Source organism: Papio anubis, chromosome 1, assembly GCF_008728515.1.
Source record: "Papio anubis isolate 15944 chromosome 1, Panubis1.0, whole genome shotgun sequence".
NCBI classification, from domain to species: domain Eukaryota; kingdom Metazoa; phylum Chordata; class Mammalia; order Primates; family Cercopithecidae; genus Papio; species Papio anubis.
The window spans coordinates 24662171-24677204 of NC_044976.1; the positions used below are offsets into that span (position 1 = coordinate 24662171).

Genomic DNA, 15034 nt, shown 5'->3' on the forward strand with positions numbered 1-15034 from the left:
AGTGTTGTGGTAACTCGACCTGGTTCACAGACGACATCATGCTTCTGGGTCGTGAGTGGACGCTGATATCTTGAGTCTCCTTCTTCGATACCCCCACAATGGGGCAACCCCTCCCCCAGCAACGACCATGCAGGGAGTACAGGCTGAGGGGCATGTGGCCAATAGGAACGGTGAAATCCAGGCGGTGGGGGCAGCAGTACCCTCTGCACAGGTGTTGGGAACAGGACAATGTGCCCAGACTGGGCAGCACAGTTGGCACCCTACAGCGCGCTGGAGGGCTAGACTGTCCGTCGTTGAGCAGACAAGGGAGGCCTGGTCCTAGACAGGGTGTGGAACTCAAGCCCAGCTGAAGCAGATGGCTGCAGGCACCCACGGCACACACAGGCAGCACAGGCTTTTCCTGGCTGAGTCCCCTGACCTGCTCCCAGGCAAAGCGTGTGGTCTGGCAAATACACAGTGGCTTTTCCCCACTGCCCCCACCCCCCACCTAACTGTTGAAGCTCAGGAAGCCTCAATGCGTGAGAGAAGAAACATTTTTAATTGTTCTGGCCCTGCCCCCTCCCCAGGGGAGTCCCAGCACTGCTCAGGCTCACTGCTTTTGCTTTCCCCTGGGATGCTGAGGACACTTTGACCTCGTCTATGTCACAGCCCACGTGTTTCTCTGATGCCACCGCCATAAGATCTAGTGCCCCCTGGTGCCATTGGGCAAGGCAGGCCAGAGAGGCCAGGGGCAGCTGGGTGTGCACCAGGCCACAGGGCTGTGGGGCATGCAGCCGATGGTGCAGCTTCAGGTGGATGTGCTGGGTGAAGCGACTCCGGCAGACGCTGCACTGGAAGGGCCGGGTCCCTGAGTGAAGGCGCAGGTGGGTCTTGAGGTTGCTGGAGCTGCTGAAGCGCTTGTGGCACACCTGACGGGAATGGGCCCTGGCATCAGCTTTGTCCTCTGGGCTGGCTCAGGCCTTCTACTCCCTCTCCTCATCTTGGAAATACCCATGACCCACCTCTCTTTCCCTCCAGGCCTGGAAGCTCTTCCAGTGATTTCTCCCTGAGTCCCACAGTATCTAACACATTAGAACCAGGCCGACTTGGGTTAGTGTCCTTCTTTTACTCCATGTGTGACCTTGTAAAAGTGACTTCTCCTCTCTGAGCCTTCCACTCCTCCTTGGCAACATTGGTTATTAATAACTAGCTTCATGGATATGGTGGACTGAATAAGATAATCACATAGAACTCTTAAGTGTGAAGCTGCAGCTTCAGTGGATATAATTAACATTTACAGGGGGCTGCCACATGCCTGCAGTTGGTTTCACCTAGTCTTCCCCAGGACCCTAGGGAAGCATGACCAAGTACTAGTACAACTTCTTTTTTTTTTTTTTTTTTTTTTTTTGAGAGGGAGTCTCGCACTGTCGCCCAGGCTGGAGTGCAGTGGCCGGATCTCAGCTCACTGCAAGCTCCGCCTCCCAGGTTTACGCCATTCTCCTGCCTCAGCCTCCCTATAGCTGGGACTACAGGCGCCCGCCACCTCGCCCGGCTATTTTTTTTTGTATTTTTTAGTAGAGACGGGGTTTCACTGTGTTAGCCAGGATGGTCTCGATCTCCTGACCTCGTGATCCGCCCGTCTCGGCCTCCCAAAGTGCTGGGATTACAGGCTTGAGCCACCGCGCCCGGCCATACAACTTCTATATTATAGTAAGAAAGCAGAGGCTCAGAGGAGTGAAGCCACTAGCCAAAGGTCACACGACAAGCTGGAGACAGAGCTAGGATTTGAACACAGGTGGCCTGATTTTGCAGCCCAGACTCATAATCATGGCACTGCTTTCATTTCTGCCCCTGTAAAATGGGAAAGAACCCCCGCCTTTCTGACTTCCTGAGGGATGTGGCTGGGCTCACAGAAGGAGGGAGCTGACATCAAGCTGATAGTTTTTCTACTTTGATACTATGGGTACACTGCAGCATTAACTCCTCCAACAACTCAGGGAGGTAGATAATAGGTATCCATCTACTCTCCATGACCTCCAACTTCATTGTTCTCTCCCTCCCCCAGGCCTTTGGAGTGACCTTCAGTATTACCCATTCCAGGCTGAGAGGGGTCATTTTCAATTTTCACTCCCCCTTCCCATCTCCACTTGCTCAGGAGGACTGGGGAATGGAGGCTGCAGGTGCCATCCCTCCAAGGGCCTAAAACGTCTCGCCAGCCTATAGGAGTACAGAGTAGGGGGAGGAGGATCTCACCGAGCACTTGTGGGGCCGCTCCCCAGTGTGTACCAGGTGGTGCTTCTGCAGGTGAGCGAGCTGGGTGAAGCTCTTCTGGCACAAGGCACACTGGAATGGACGCTCTCCACTGTGCACACGCAGGTGGACCTAAGTCAGATGCGGGAGAAATGCTGCCAACTGCCCAGCACCCCCAGCAGGGCTTGAGGTCCTCTCCAAATCTCTGCCCACTTCCCTCTCCCTCCCTGTCATCTCCCTCAGGGCCCATTATCCCCAGGATACATCCACTCTTTCTGCTGCCCTGCAGGGGAGATGGTAGTGGTCAGAAGGCCAGGTAAGAGGTACCCCAGGTATGTTGTGGAGCACTGCTATTCAAAATGTGGTGCACATTGGCCGGGCGTGGTGGCTCACACCTGTAATCCCAGCACTTTGGGAGGCTGAGGCAGGAAGATCACCTGAGGTCGGGAGTTGGAGACCAGCCTGACCAACATGGAGAAACCCCATCTCTACTAAAAATACAAAATTAGCTGAGTGTGGTGGTTCGTGCCTGTAATCCCAGCTACTTGGGAGACTGAGGCAGGAGAATCACTTGAACCTGGGAGGTGGAGGTTGCGGTGAGCTGAGATCGCGCCATTGCACACCAGCCTGGGCAACAAGAGCAAAACTCTGTCTCAAAAAAAATTTAAAAAAAAATGTGGTTCACAGATCAGCAGCGCTGGTATCACACTTAGGGAGCAGGTTAGAAATGCAGGTTCTCAGGCCCGGCCCCAGACCTGCTGAATCAAAAACTCTGGGAGGGCTGGGCACACACACGCTCATGGCTGCAATCCCAGCATTTTGGGAGGCCGAAGAGGGAGGATCAATGGAGCCCAGTAGTTCAATACCAGCCTGAGCAACATATCGGGACCCCATCTGTACAAAAAATTTAAAAATTAACCAGGTGTGGTGGTGTGTTCCTGTGGTCCCAGCTGCTGGGGAGGATGAGGTAGGAGAATTCCTTAAGCCCAGGAGTTTGAGACCAGCGTGGGCGACAGAATGAGACCCCATATGAAAAAAAAAAAAAAAAAAAGATAACTCTGGGGCTGGGAGCTACTCTGGAGGCTGAGGTGGAAGGGTCGCAAAAACTCTAGGAATCTGCATGTTTACTAGCTCTCCAGGTGGTCTGAGGCTCATGAAAGTTTAAGAACTCCTGCCCTGCAGGATCCAGTAAGGCTTTTTTCCCCATAACCACAACGTGCCCTCAACTTCAGAGCTAGCTGGCCAGCGCACAGCTTCCGGCCTTTGCTAACGCACTGAGATGCGCCCCTGGGCGCCCCCTGCTGGACGGTGCGGATGGTGAGGCCAATCGCATCGGCGGTCGCGCTAATTTGTGGGATCCCACTTGAAAAAGGTTGGTCATAGGACTGTGGTCTAGACTCACCAAAATCTACCCATTCCCTCATCTGACTGCCCAGAAAAATAACTAAGAAGCTTAACTGGGAGTCCAGAAAGGATAGTTGTCCAGGAAAGGGTTTCTTTGCCCAGAGCAAATGTTGAGAGACTGAACCTAACACTACCATTAGATCAGGATAATCTTAGGCAAACGCTGCCCATTAAAAGCCTCAGTCTCCCCATTTTAACCTAAATGAGATGATCTCATAGGCAGTCCTCTAGGGTGGCAAGGACTTTGGTGGCCGTCTTATCCTATATTTCTACCCAAATGAACCATCCAAGGTCACTTGGCCCTAGAGGTTGCCCAGGAGTGCCTTCTAGCTTTGAGGTCCTTGCTTCTAGAAGCAGACTGGGGTGCATGGGGGGCCCTGAAAGATGGTGAAGGGAGCAGCAGAGCCCAGGAGGCAGGTACCTTGAGATTGGAGAGCTGCCCAAAGCTCTTGCCACATACGTTGCACTCGTACAGGATTCTGCCATTCTCCTTTTTCAGTGGGTAAGGCAAGGCTGCAGTGCCTGTCCGGGAATTCAGTGGGACTCGCTTTGCTGGAGATGCCATGCCACCATGCTCCAGGCCTGGGGAGTCGGTTGGGGCAGCTCCAGCACCTGGATTTCGGGCCTGGGAAGGCAGGGCTTGGCCAGAGGCTTGGAAGGCCCCTGGGTAGGGAAGCAGGGTCTCCCACCGAGTGCTGGGGTGCCCAGGCTCATTGACCATCATCAGCAGGCTAGGCATAGCCATTGTGGGGTAGGAGTTGTCTTGAGGCAGCATGAGGAGGTGGGGACATTGGTCAGCAGGTAGGGCCCCATAGGTGAATAGGTGGGGTGGAGGCAGGAGAAGTGGGTATCCAGGGTAGAAGGTGTGGAGGAGGAATGGGAACTCCTTGGAGATGGAGTTGGCAGGGGGGCAGGGGCAGAAAGCCAAGGGGCTGGGGCTCTTTCTGTTCTGCAGTGGTGGTGGGGAAGAGCTGTTATGAGGAGAGAAGGCTGGGCAGGGGGCCCCATCGCCAGCTCTTTCTGGCTGTTTTCTCAGCTTGTCCTTGTTCCGTGGGTACTTGAGTGTGAGTTTCTTATCATCGGTGGAGATGGCATGCAGCCCTGGTGGCTCTTGCTCTAAGCAGGAAAAGGAAGGCGGTCAGATCCCCACAGTCTGGGGTGAGGTTCTGTCCTCCATCAAACCTGCCCCGCTCAGGGCTGAGAAAGACCTCCAGCCCGCGAGCCTGCTAGCATTTTTGTAGTGCTGAACAATTTCAGGGGGAGAAAACAGTTCAAGGTCCCTATTAGACACTCAGGTTGAGAAGTCAAGTGGGCAGATGGATAAATTGGGTTGGAGTTTAAAGGAGAGCTCTGAAGTGGAGACATAAATCCAGGTGCCATGGGTACAGATAAGATCACATAAGGGTGAGGCTAGATCTGCTGTGTCCAAAATGGCAGCCACTGGACATGTGACTAGATTTACATTAATTAAAATGATTTTAATAAAAAATGAAGTTCTCAGTTGCACCAGTCATATTTACAGTGCTCAGAAGGTATGGTATTGGACAGCACAGGTATAGAATGTTCCCATTATTGCAGGGAATTCTAACAAACAGTGCTATTCTAGATAAAGAGTACTAAAATGAAAAACCTGTTAAAAAGTAAACTGTCAACAGGTGCAGTGGCTCATGCCTGTAATCCCAGTGCTTTGGGAGGCCGAGGCAGGAGGATTGCTTAAGCCCAGGAATTTGAGACCAGCCTGGACAACAAAGCAAAATCCCATCTCTACAAAACACTAAGGAAATTAAGGCCGCATGCAGTGGCTCACGCCTGTAATCCCAGGACTTTGGGAGGCCAGGGCAGGCAGATCACCTGAGGTTGGGAGTTCGAGACCAGCCTGACCAACATGGAGAAACCCCGTCTCTACTAAAAATACAAAATTAGCTGGGCATGGTGGTGCATGCCTGTAATCCCAGCTACTTGGGAGGCTGAGACAGGAAAATTGCTTGAACCTGGGAGGCAGAGGTTGTGGTGAGCCAAGATCATGCTATTGCACTCCAGCCTGGGCAACAAGAGCGAAACTCTGTCTTGAAAAAAAAAGAAAAGAAAAGAAAGAAAATTAGCCAGGTGTTTGTGTCATGTGTCTGTAGTAGTCCCAACTACTCAGGAGGCTGAGGAGAGAGGATTGCTTGAGGGCAGGAGTTGGAGGCTGCAGTGAGCCATGATTGTGTCACTACACTCCAGCCTATCTAAAAAAAAAAAAAAAAAAAAAAAAAAAAAGCAAGTTGTCTTGTGGTTGGATCCTTATTTACTCAATCTCACTGAGCTGTTTCACTCTGTGCTCTGTGCTGGGGTCCCAGAAATAAAGAACACGCCGGGCGCGGTGGCTCAAGCCTGTAATCCCAGCACTTTGGGAGGCCGAGATGGGCGGATCACGAGGTCAGGAGATCGAGACCAGCCTGGCTAACACGGTGAAACCCCGTCTCTACTAAAAAATACATAAAAACTAGCCGGGCGTGGTGGCGGTGCCTGTAGTCCCAGCTACTCGGGAGGCTGAGGCAGGAGAATGGCGTAAACCCGGGAGGCGGAGCTTGCAGTGAGCTGAGATCCGGCCACTGCACTCCAGCCTGGGCGACAGAGCCAGACTCCGTCTCAAAAAAAAAAAAAAAAAAAAAAAAAAAAGAAATAAAGAACACAGCAAGAGAGTCCTTGCCCTCCAGGAGGTCATTGTCACATAAGGAAATGGTATGTTACAACAAACCTAGAACCCAGGTAGAGATGAGATCCCACTTTTGTGGATGAAGAAACCAGTCCTCGGTGTTGTGTCCAAGTCCATAGAAATAGAAAGGGCAGAACCGGGACTCCAACCCCAATTCCCTGACTCCCAGCCCAGTGCTGTTTTTTTTTATTTTCTTGAGACGGAGTCTCATTCTGCCACCCAAGCTGGAGTGCAATGGCGTGGTCTTGGCTCACTGCAACCTCTGCCTCCCGGGTTCAAGCAATTCTCGCGCCTCAGTGCTTTTATAAGACCCCTCTAGGGCTGGACAAGGTGGCTCACATCTGTAATTCCAGGACTTTGGGTGGCCGAGGCAGGTGGATCACCTGAGGTCAGGAGTTCGAGACCAGCCTGGCCAACATGGCAAAACCCTATCTTCACTAAAAATACAAAAGTTGGCCGGGGGTGGTGGCACATGCCTGTAATCCCAGCTACTCTGAGAAGCTGAGGCAGGAGAATCGCTTGAACCCGGGAGGCAGAGGTTGCAGTGACCGGAGATCATGCCATTGCACTCCAGCCTGGGCAACAGAATGAGACTCCGTCTCAAAAACAAGCAAACACCTCTCTAAGCAGACAAAGTACCATCCCCAACCCCCATGACCTGGGCTATACCTACACCAGCTCCTACACACACATCTGAAAAGCCAGTGCCCAGCTTCTCTGGCTCAGGTATCACCACTGGAAAGCCCCCTGCACCCTCAGGCCAAAATTCCAAGGTCAAAATGTGGAAGTACAGTATGCCTAAGGCTCTGTCTTCATCAGTGACACTGCGTCGTCTCCACCACCCATCCCCAAACCTAGCAGTCCCCCCCAGCCTCCAGCCTCTGCCAGGCACAGGTGCAGCCCCGTGCCCTGGGCTTACTCATGCTCAAGGTGTCCTCTTGGAGGCCCTGCAGGGCTGTGCCCAGGGGTGCCGGCCGTGGGGTGCACAGGTTCAGGTCCAGGTCCTGTAGGCAGGCCAGCAGCGCAGACCTGCCTGGTGCCAGGGGCAAGGGACACAGCCAGCTGGCACAGGATGGACCATGAGCATCCACTGTGTCTGGAAGTGGTCTGCAGGCTGAGAAGACCTGGAGGGCAGGGGCAAGGGGTTTGGGGGCTGGTGACTGGGACTCCATTGGTCCCTTAGATGGCCTCTACCCCTATTTTGGTTTCCAAAGGGGAGAATAAGCTAAAACAGCCACCATATCCATATCTGTCACTCAAATGACATCTCTTCCCTCATCCAAAGATCTCTTTCCCCCAGAATTTTCCCACCCATTGCAAGATTGCCCTCCTCCTGTCCCCAGGTCCCCCTCTAGCTCTGTTCTCCCTCCCTGCCCAACCCCATGTACCTCTGACCACCCTGGTCCCCAGTGTATCTCAGACCATCACTGTAATTTGAATGGCACCACAGTGAGCCCAAAGAAAATCCCCATCAAAGACTATAAACTCCACAAGATGGCCCTGAGCCCCCACTCACTAAGGCCCAAGGTCATGGTCATAGCAGCCAAGCCTGCTGCATGAGGCTTCCCCTTCTTATTCCCCACAGGAGAGTCTGGGCCCCTGAGGCATGGGGAGAGGGTCTGTGGCTCCTCAAAGGAACATCCCTATGATGTGCCTGGACTAGGGGGTGCTCAGGACTGGGGAGGAGGTCCAGGTCCCTTCAGACATTCCCCCTTTTCCTCCTAGCGTCACCTCCTACTATAAGCAGACTACCCACAAAGGTAAGGCTGGGATTCTGCCTTACCTGGTCACCTCGGAAGAGCTGGAAGTCCAGGCTGGGAGACAGGGAGCCCCCGGTACCTCCCAGGGCCATGGGCCTGTGGCAGCAATCCAATTGTGTGGCTGGTTCTTCCTTCATATCCCCATTACCTGCTGGGAAACAGGTGAGTTACAGGTAAGCTGTGGAGGTCCTGCAAATAGGAGTCTGAGTTCTAGGATTGGCTGTCCCATTAACATGCTGCGTGACCACAAGCGATTCACGTCCCTTCCTGGACTCAGTTTCCCTATCTGCAAAATGGGAAGGTTGGTCTAGTTGATATGTAAGGATGCTCTCACTGTTGACATTTAGAAGCCAATGATGCTCTCCTGGTAGGTGTGGGAAGATTAAATAGAGATTGGCCAGATGCAGTGGCTCAAGCCTGTAATCCCAGCACTTTGGGAGGCTGAGATGGGAGGATCTTTTGAGGCCAGGAGTTCCAGACCAGCCTGGGCAACATAATGAGACCCTCATCTCTACAAAATAAAAAATACGGCGGGCACGGTGGCTCACACCTGTAATCCCAGCACTTTGGGAGTCCAAGGCAGTTGGATCACTTGAGGTAGGGAGTTCAAGACCAGCCTGAGCAACATGGTGAAACCCTGTCTCTACTAAAAATACAAAAGTTAACTGGGCATGGTGGTGCACACCTGTAATCCCAGCTACTCAGGAAGCCGAGGCATGAGAATCACTTGAACCCAGGAGGCAGAGGTTGCAGTGAGCCAAGATCGTGCCACTGTACTCCAGCCTGGCAACAGAGTGAGACTCATTCTCCAAAAAACAAAAGAGGAAGGCCTGCCATTCCAGCCTGGGCAACAGAAAAAAAAAGAGAGGCCCAGGCGGGTGGATCACCTGAGGTCAGGAGTTCAAGACCAGCCTGACCAACATGGTAAAACCCCGTCTCTACTAAAAATACAAAAATTAGCTAGGTGTGGTGGTGCGCGCCTACAATCCCAGCTACTCAGGAGGCTGAGGCAGGAGAATCACTTGAACCCCAGGAGGCGGAGGTTGCAGTGAACTGAGATCATACCACTGCATTCAGCCTGGGCAACAGAGCAAGACTTTGTCTCAAAAAAAAAAAAAAAAAATTAGCTGGGCGTGGTGGCTCATGCCTGTAGTCCCAGCTACTAGGGAGGCTGAGGCAGGAGAATCACTTGAACCCAAGAGGCGGAGGTTGCAGTGAGCCGAGATCACATCACTGCACTCCAGCCTGGGCAATAGAGTGAGACTCGCTCTCAAAAATAAATAAATAAATAAATAAATAAATAAATAAATAAATAAATAAATTATCTGGGTGTAGTAGCCTGTGCCTATGGTCCCAGCTACTCGGGAGGCTGAGGTGGGAAGATTGCTTGAGCCTGGAAGGTTGTGGCTGCAGTGAACTGAGATTACACCACTACACTCTAGTCTGGGTGATGACAGAGCAAGACCCTGTCTCAATCAATCAATCGATCAATGGAGATTAGCCATTCGGAAGTGAAGAGCAGAGCTGTCTTGAGAGGAGAGGAAGGCCCTTATGGAGGTTACTTCCAAGAAAGTGCAGCGATCTGAGGAAACATTCCAGATTCTTCAGGGCTACAGAGAAGCCACCCCCTTCTGTGCTGAGAGGGGTCCCTGACTCTACCAACCAGAGGTCCCCCACCAAGGGGAACCCTGCATCCCAGCTCACCCAGACAGCTCTTCTGGACAGCTGAAGACACCTCGTGTCCTGTCACCCAGGCTGCCCAGCTCAGCGCTCTCACCAGGGATAAAGCCTGAATGAGTGGACCAAGCCCCTGCATGCCCCTGACTGGCCTGACAGAGAGACGCGAGTGCCCAGCTGTCTGCTCACCCAGCACCAGGCTTCTCTGCCATCTTCCACCTGAGGCCACACAGCACAGGGATCACTTCAGCCCAGCAAATGTCCTAAGATCCCTTCCCCGTCCTCTCAGGGACCACCCTTTGAATCTCAAATGCCTCTCAGACCCTAAAACCCTCACTCCAGTGTCTCAGCCCTCCAAAACCCTTTCTCCTTTCCCTCTTTCCTCTCTCCTCCCAACGCTGCTTCAGGTCTCAAAGCAAATACCATTGCCACCCGAAGGGCTGCTGGCTGTGGGGCTCTCCATTCGGCGCTGCAGCAGTGCTCCTGGCTGGGAAGGAAGGAGGTGGGCAGCGAGGCCACAGCTGCCTGTGGCTGAGGCCCCGGTGGGAGTGAGAGATGGCAGGAAGGTGTCACATTTGAAGTTGCCACAGATAGGAAGTGGGGGCAGGCAGGCCTGGGGGCCCTGCAAGGCCTGACAAGGGGGCACTATCCACTCAACTTTGCCTACCTGTGGCAGCTCTGGAGGACAACCTGCTGGTGTACATTGCAGTGAACTGGGGCTACTGGAATTTCAGGATGTGTGTGTGAGTGGGGCGGGCTGTGATTCTGTTCTCAAAGAACCCAGATGGCTGGGCAGGAGGACAGAGTAGGGCTCAAAGGCTGGACAGGGAGGCCTTCTGTGGAGGGGAGCCAAGCTGAGATGAAGACAGGCATTGATGACAGGGAGACAGTGATGGTGACAGGTAGGGACAGGAACAGGCAGAGACAAGAACAGGCAACATAGAAGGATATGGAATGAGACAGAGAACAGAGCAGGCAGCTGATCTCACAGATATAACAAACATGTTTTCCTCCTCCAAGTCCCATCTCAGATCTCCTGACCCTGGAAAGTTTAATCCTCTAATCTAGAGGCCCCAAGAGGCAAAAGATAGTTCAAGGACATGGCCAGGTGCGGTGGCTCACACCTGTAATCCCAGCACTTCAGGAGACCAAGGCAGACCCATCTCTTGAGCCCAGAAGTTTGAGACCAGCCTGGGCAACAAAGCAAGACCTCATCTCTACAAAAAATACAAAACTTAGCTGGGCATGGTGACTTGCACCTGTGGTCCCAGCTACTCAGGAGGCTGAGGCAGGAGGATCACTTGAGCCCAGGAATATAAGGCTGCAGTGAACTAGGATACTGCTACTGCATTCTAGCCTGGGTGACAAAGAAAGATCCTATCTCTTAAAAAAAAAATAGACATAGCAAAATGGGTGTAAGGCATGACTAGGTCAGGTGCGGTGGCTCACATCTGTAATGCCAGCACTTTGGGAGGCCAAGGTGGGCCAACTGCTTGAGCCCAGGAGTTCAAGACCAGCATGAGCAATATGGTGAAACACCATCTCTACAAAAAATACAAAAATGAGCCAGGCATGATGGCGCGCGCCTGTAGTCCCAGCTACTCAGGAGGCTGAGGTGGGAGGATCACTTGAGCCGGGGAGGTCGAGGCTGCAGTGAGCCGAAATGATGCCACTGCACTCTGGCCTGGGTGACAGAGCGAGATCCTGTCTCAAAAAAACATAAATAAATAAGGAAAAGACATGTATAGATACAAAAAGGGAGGCCTCATAGGCCAGAAAGTGGCTTTTTAGACTGAGCAATATCACTATTCTTGTGAGCATGAGAAGAGGCATCATCCCTGCGGCCTCACACAAATTCTGGGGTGCGTGAGTCTGGCCCAGCATGCAAAAGCTCCAGCTAGCCATCAATCTCCATCCCAGCCATGCCACCCTGGTGTCCCAGAACACACAGGGACATCTCAAGCTGTGCACCATGGGCTGGGGCATGTTCCTGGGGTTTCTCGGCCAGCTCAGCCCCTTGGGCTGTGACTAACCCTCTACTGTGGAGAGTCCTCCACATAACTGATTCCAATATGTTTGTGAGCATCTCCAGGACAGGGACCTCTGTCTACTCATTTTGGTTTTCCATGTAGACATTTGTCAGGCTTTTTTGGATGCCCAGCATCTGAAACTTTTCCCCTACATGAGTTTTGAGGGAGGCAAAAGGTACCTCTCATGATAAAAGCCAAAATGGCCAAATACTTAGTTTCAACCTCCCTCCCCAGCACTTCATGCAGGCACACTAGGACTAGGTCGATCAGATGTCCCCACTCAGATAGCAGGTCAGAAGCCAGTGCCCCTGGCTGAGCGCAGTGGCTCACACCTGTAATCCCAGGACTTTGGGAGGCCGAGACGGGCAGATCACTTGAGGTCAGGAGTTCAAGACCAGCCTGGCCAACATGGTGAAACCCTATCTCTACAAAAACACAAAAATTAACTAAGTGTGGTGGCATATGCCTGTATTTCCAGCTAGTTGGGAGACTGAGGCAGGAGAATTGCTTGAACCCAGGAGGTTGCAGTGAGCTGAGATGGCTCTGTTATACTCCAGGCTGGGCCACAGAGTGAGACTATATCTCAAAAAAAAAAAAAAAAAAAAAAAGCCACTGGCCCTGAGGTGGCAGGTCTGTGGAGACTCCTCTCTACAGCAAAGGCTGTGGTACCACATCCGGCTTCCAGGGCAGTGGAGGAAAGAAGGGGGTTCAGGGGAGGCTGCAGAGTCTGTGCAGGGCTGGTCCTGGGGTTTGATATTTGGCCATGGTCCTGTCTACTTCCAGCCTCCCTTGATCCATCCTGTTCTCCAAGCCTCACTCTCCAGACTTCTCAGACCTTCTGTGAGATTTTCTAACGTCTTTCAAACAAATTCCTTCTGCTTACATCCTCCTGAAATGGTTTTTGTAGCTTACAACTGATAATTCTGCATTATACATGCTCAGAATAGAAGATGAAGTAACAGGGTTCCAGTTGCAATTGTCCAAGGAACAGAGTAAATAGCCACCTTTACAAACAGCTTTCTTGCTGTGTCTGGCACTGTGCTAGGGGCTTCATAAACTTTATCTCATTTAGTCTTCACAGTAAACCTGTGTGGTGGATTTTATTATTAGCAACTCACCTAGAGTCATACAGCAAGTAGTCAAGAGCTTTTAGTGGCAAACCTCAGACTCTGCCATCTCTTGGCCATGTCAGCTTCCCCCACTACGACAGATACCCCCTCATTTCTTCCTCTCTTGCTCTCTCTTTCGACATGCTGTTCCCAGTCCTTCCCCCCACCCCTCCCCTCAGTGGCCCCCTCAGTATCTTTCAGCTTAATGGGGGGCTTAGTTCACCAAAACTCCACTCCCCAAAAGAGCCCTCCCAGAACCCCAGGCCACAAGCCTGCCTCCCCTGCAGTCTTGCTGGGTATCACAGGGAAGTGAGGGGGCACCGAGTGAAGCTTCCTCCCCTCCAAGGCACATCCCCACACACCTTTGGCTTCCATCTGCCAGCTCTGCCCCCTCCTAGCATCACACTCTGCTCCCAACTCTCAGAACGCTTTGCACAACCTCTCTGTTAGAAAAAAATAAAAAAGGAAATGGCCTTGGAGATTTCCAAATCTCCAATCCTGAAAGCTCCCTGGCTTGGCTAGGAAATGTCCCAGGAGGTGGGTTGAGGACAGACTCCCTCAGGTTCCCACGTGGAGCAACCTCTGCCTGCCAAGCCCTTCCTTGCTCTCATCTCCCAGATCATCTGTCTTGTCAGCCTCCATGCCCTGTGATGTCACAGGCCTAACTGTGATGCCACAGGCCTAACTGTGACGTCAGCTTTTCCCACATCCCCTGGGGAGGTAGCACAAAAGCAGGAACATGGTCTTCTAACTGGGGAACGTGAGCAGATGCCTTGACCAGACCAGAGACCCAAGCCAAGGAAAGTCCGTGGTCACGGACCACGTGAGCTTGGGAAGTGCAGATAGAGGGGAAGTAGGGAGCTGACTCCAGGTGCAGGGGGCACGTTCAGGAGGCCTCTGAAGAGGAAGTGCCTCCATAGTAGGGGACAAGAGCTGGAGGGGCTGGGTCCTCAGGCTCTTGGTGCTCACTGCACACTTTCTTTTTTTTTTCTTTTTTTTTTTTTTTGAGATGGAGTCTCTCTCTGTCACCCAGGCTGGAGTGCAATGGCACGATCTCGGCTCACTGCAACCTCCGCCTCCTGGGGTCAAGCAATTCTCTGCCTCAGCCTCCTGAGTAGCAGGGATTACAGGCACGTGCCACCACGCCCGGCTAATTTTTGTATTTTTAGTAGAGACGGAGTTTCACCATCTTGGCCAGGCTGGTGTTGAACTCCTGACCTCGTAATCCACCTGCCTCGGCCTCCCAAAGTGCTGGGAGCCACCGCGCCTGGCCTGCACACTTTCTTCTTCCTTTGGTTAGTTGCAAAATAATGCATACTAGTGGTAAACATTTCAAACAACAGAAAATGTAAAAACAAAAAAAGGAAGCTCGTCCTCCTTCGCAATTTCCCAGTGGTCGATGTGAACTGTTTAGTGTTTCCCCTGCCAGACATTTTTCTGTGAACCAACAAACAGGTAAATTGATTTTTTTGATTGCTTTTTTTTTTTTTAAGGAAAGAAGAAACTTATTGAAAATGAAAGTCTACTCCGCAGTGTTGGAGCAGGCCTGAGTATAGGGGTTCAAAGGCCCTGTTACAGAGTTTTGGAGAGTTTAAATACCTTCTACATGTGGTACACCCTATGTAAATGAAGAGGATGAAGTAAAGTTACAAAGTCATTTGCTCAGGGTATCTCCTGTGGAGAAGATATTTCCTGTCAGAGCTGAAGTGTGAATTGGCCTTATGTTTCCTGCCTCCAGACCCTATTTCCCTGCCTCATCTCCCCGCTAAGAGATGTGATTGTGACCTCCATAAATCTTCACGGGAGGCAGAGGGACCGATGGTCTTTTTCCTGCAACTGCTTCATGCTGGCCTGGGCGTAGTCCCTCCCTATTGGGGATCATGAAACTCTCACCCTGTTCTGTCTAGTGGAGGCAGGGTAGCTTCTCGATGGCCAGGGGTGGTGTCTTCACCTGGAACTGGCTGGATCCTTTGTTGCATGATCATCTGAAGCTTGATGGTCTCCTTTTGCTGGCATGCCAGGTTTCTGGGTTCTCTCTCCCTGAGCAGCCCCAGGGATCCTGCTTGACTCTTCCTCTGGGCTGGCTTGCCAAAATATGTCACTGGTGGGTGGTGTCCAGGTTCTTGG

At 52.2% G+C, this 15034-nt stretch overlaps 1 protein-coding gene across 6 annotated transcripts; it reads right to left on the bottom strand.

Annotated features, from left to right (window-relative positions):
• Window positions 1-515: 515 nt before the first annotated feature.
• ZNF683 (zinc finger protein 683) lies at window positions 516-13583 on the bottom strand. 6 transcript variants are annotated; one of them, XM_009202541.4, is made up of 7 exons: window positions 13270-13557; window positions 12917-12944; window positions 8115-8242; window positions 7251-7455; window positions 4055-4749; window positions 2233-2361; window positions 516-908 (listed from the first exon to the last, which is right to left on the bottom strand). In XM_009202541.4, the coding sequence occupies exons 1-7, from the start codon at window positions 13306-13308 to the stop codon at window positions 537-539; spliced, it is 1596 nt and encodes a 531-aa protein (XP_009200805.2). In that variant the 5' UTR covers window positions 13309-13557; the 3' UTR covers window positions 516-536. The 6 variants fall into 6 exon arrangements, with proteins under 6 accessions (XP_009200805.2, XP_017814105.2, XP_009200817.2 ...); XM_017958616.3 differs by lacking the exon at window positions 12917-12944 and having other exon boundaries at window positions 520-908; window positions 13270-13350; window positions 13488-13583; XM_009202553.4 differs by having other exon boundaries at window positions 520-908; window positions 12917-12999.
• Window positions 13584-15034: the final 1451 nt, after the last annotated feature.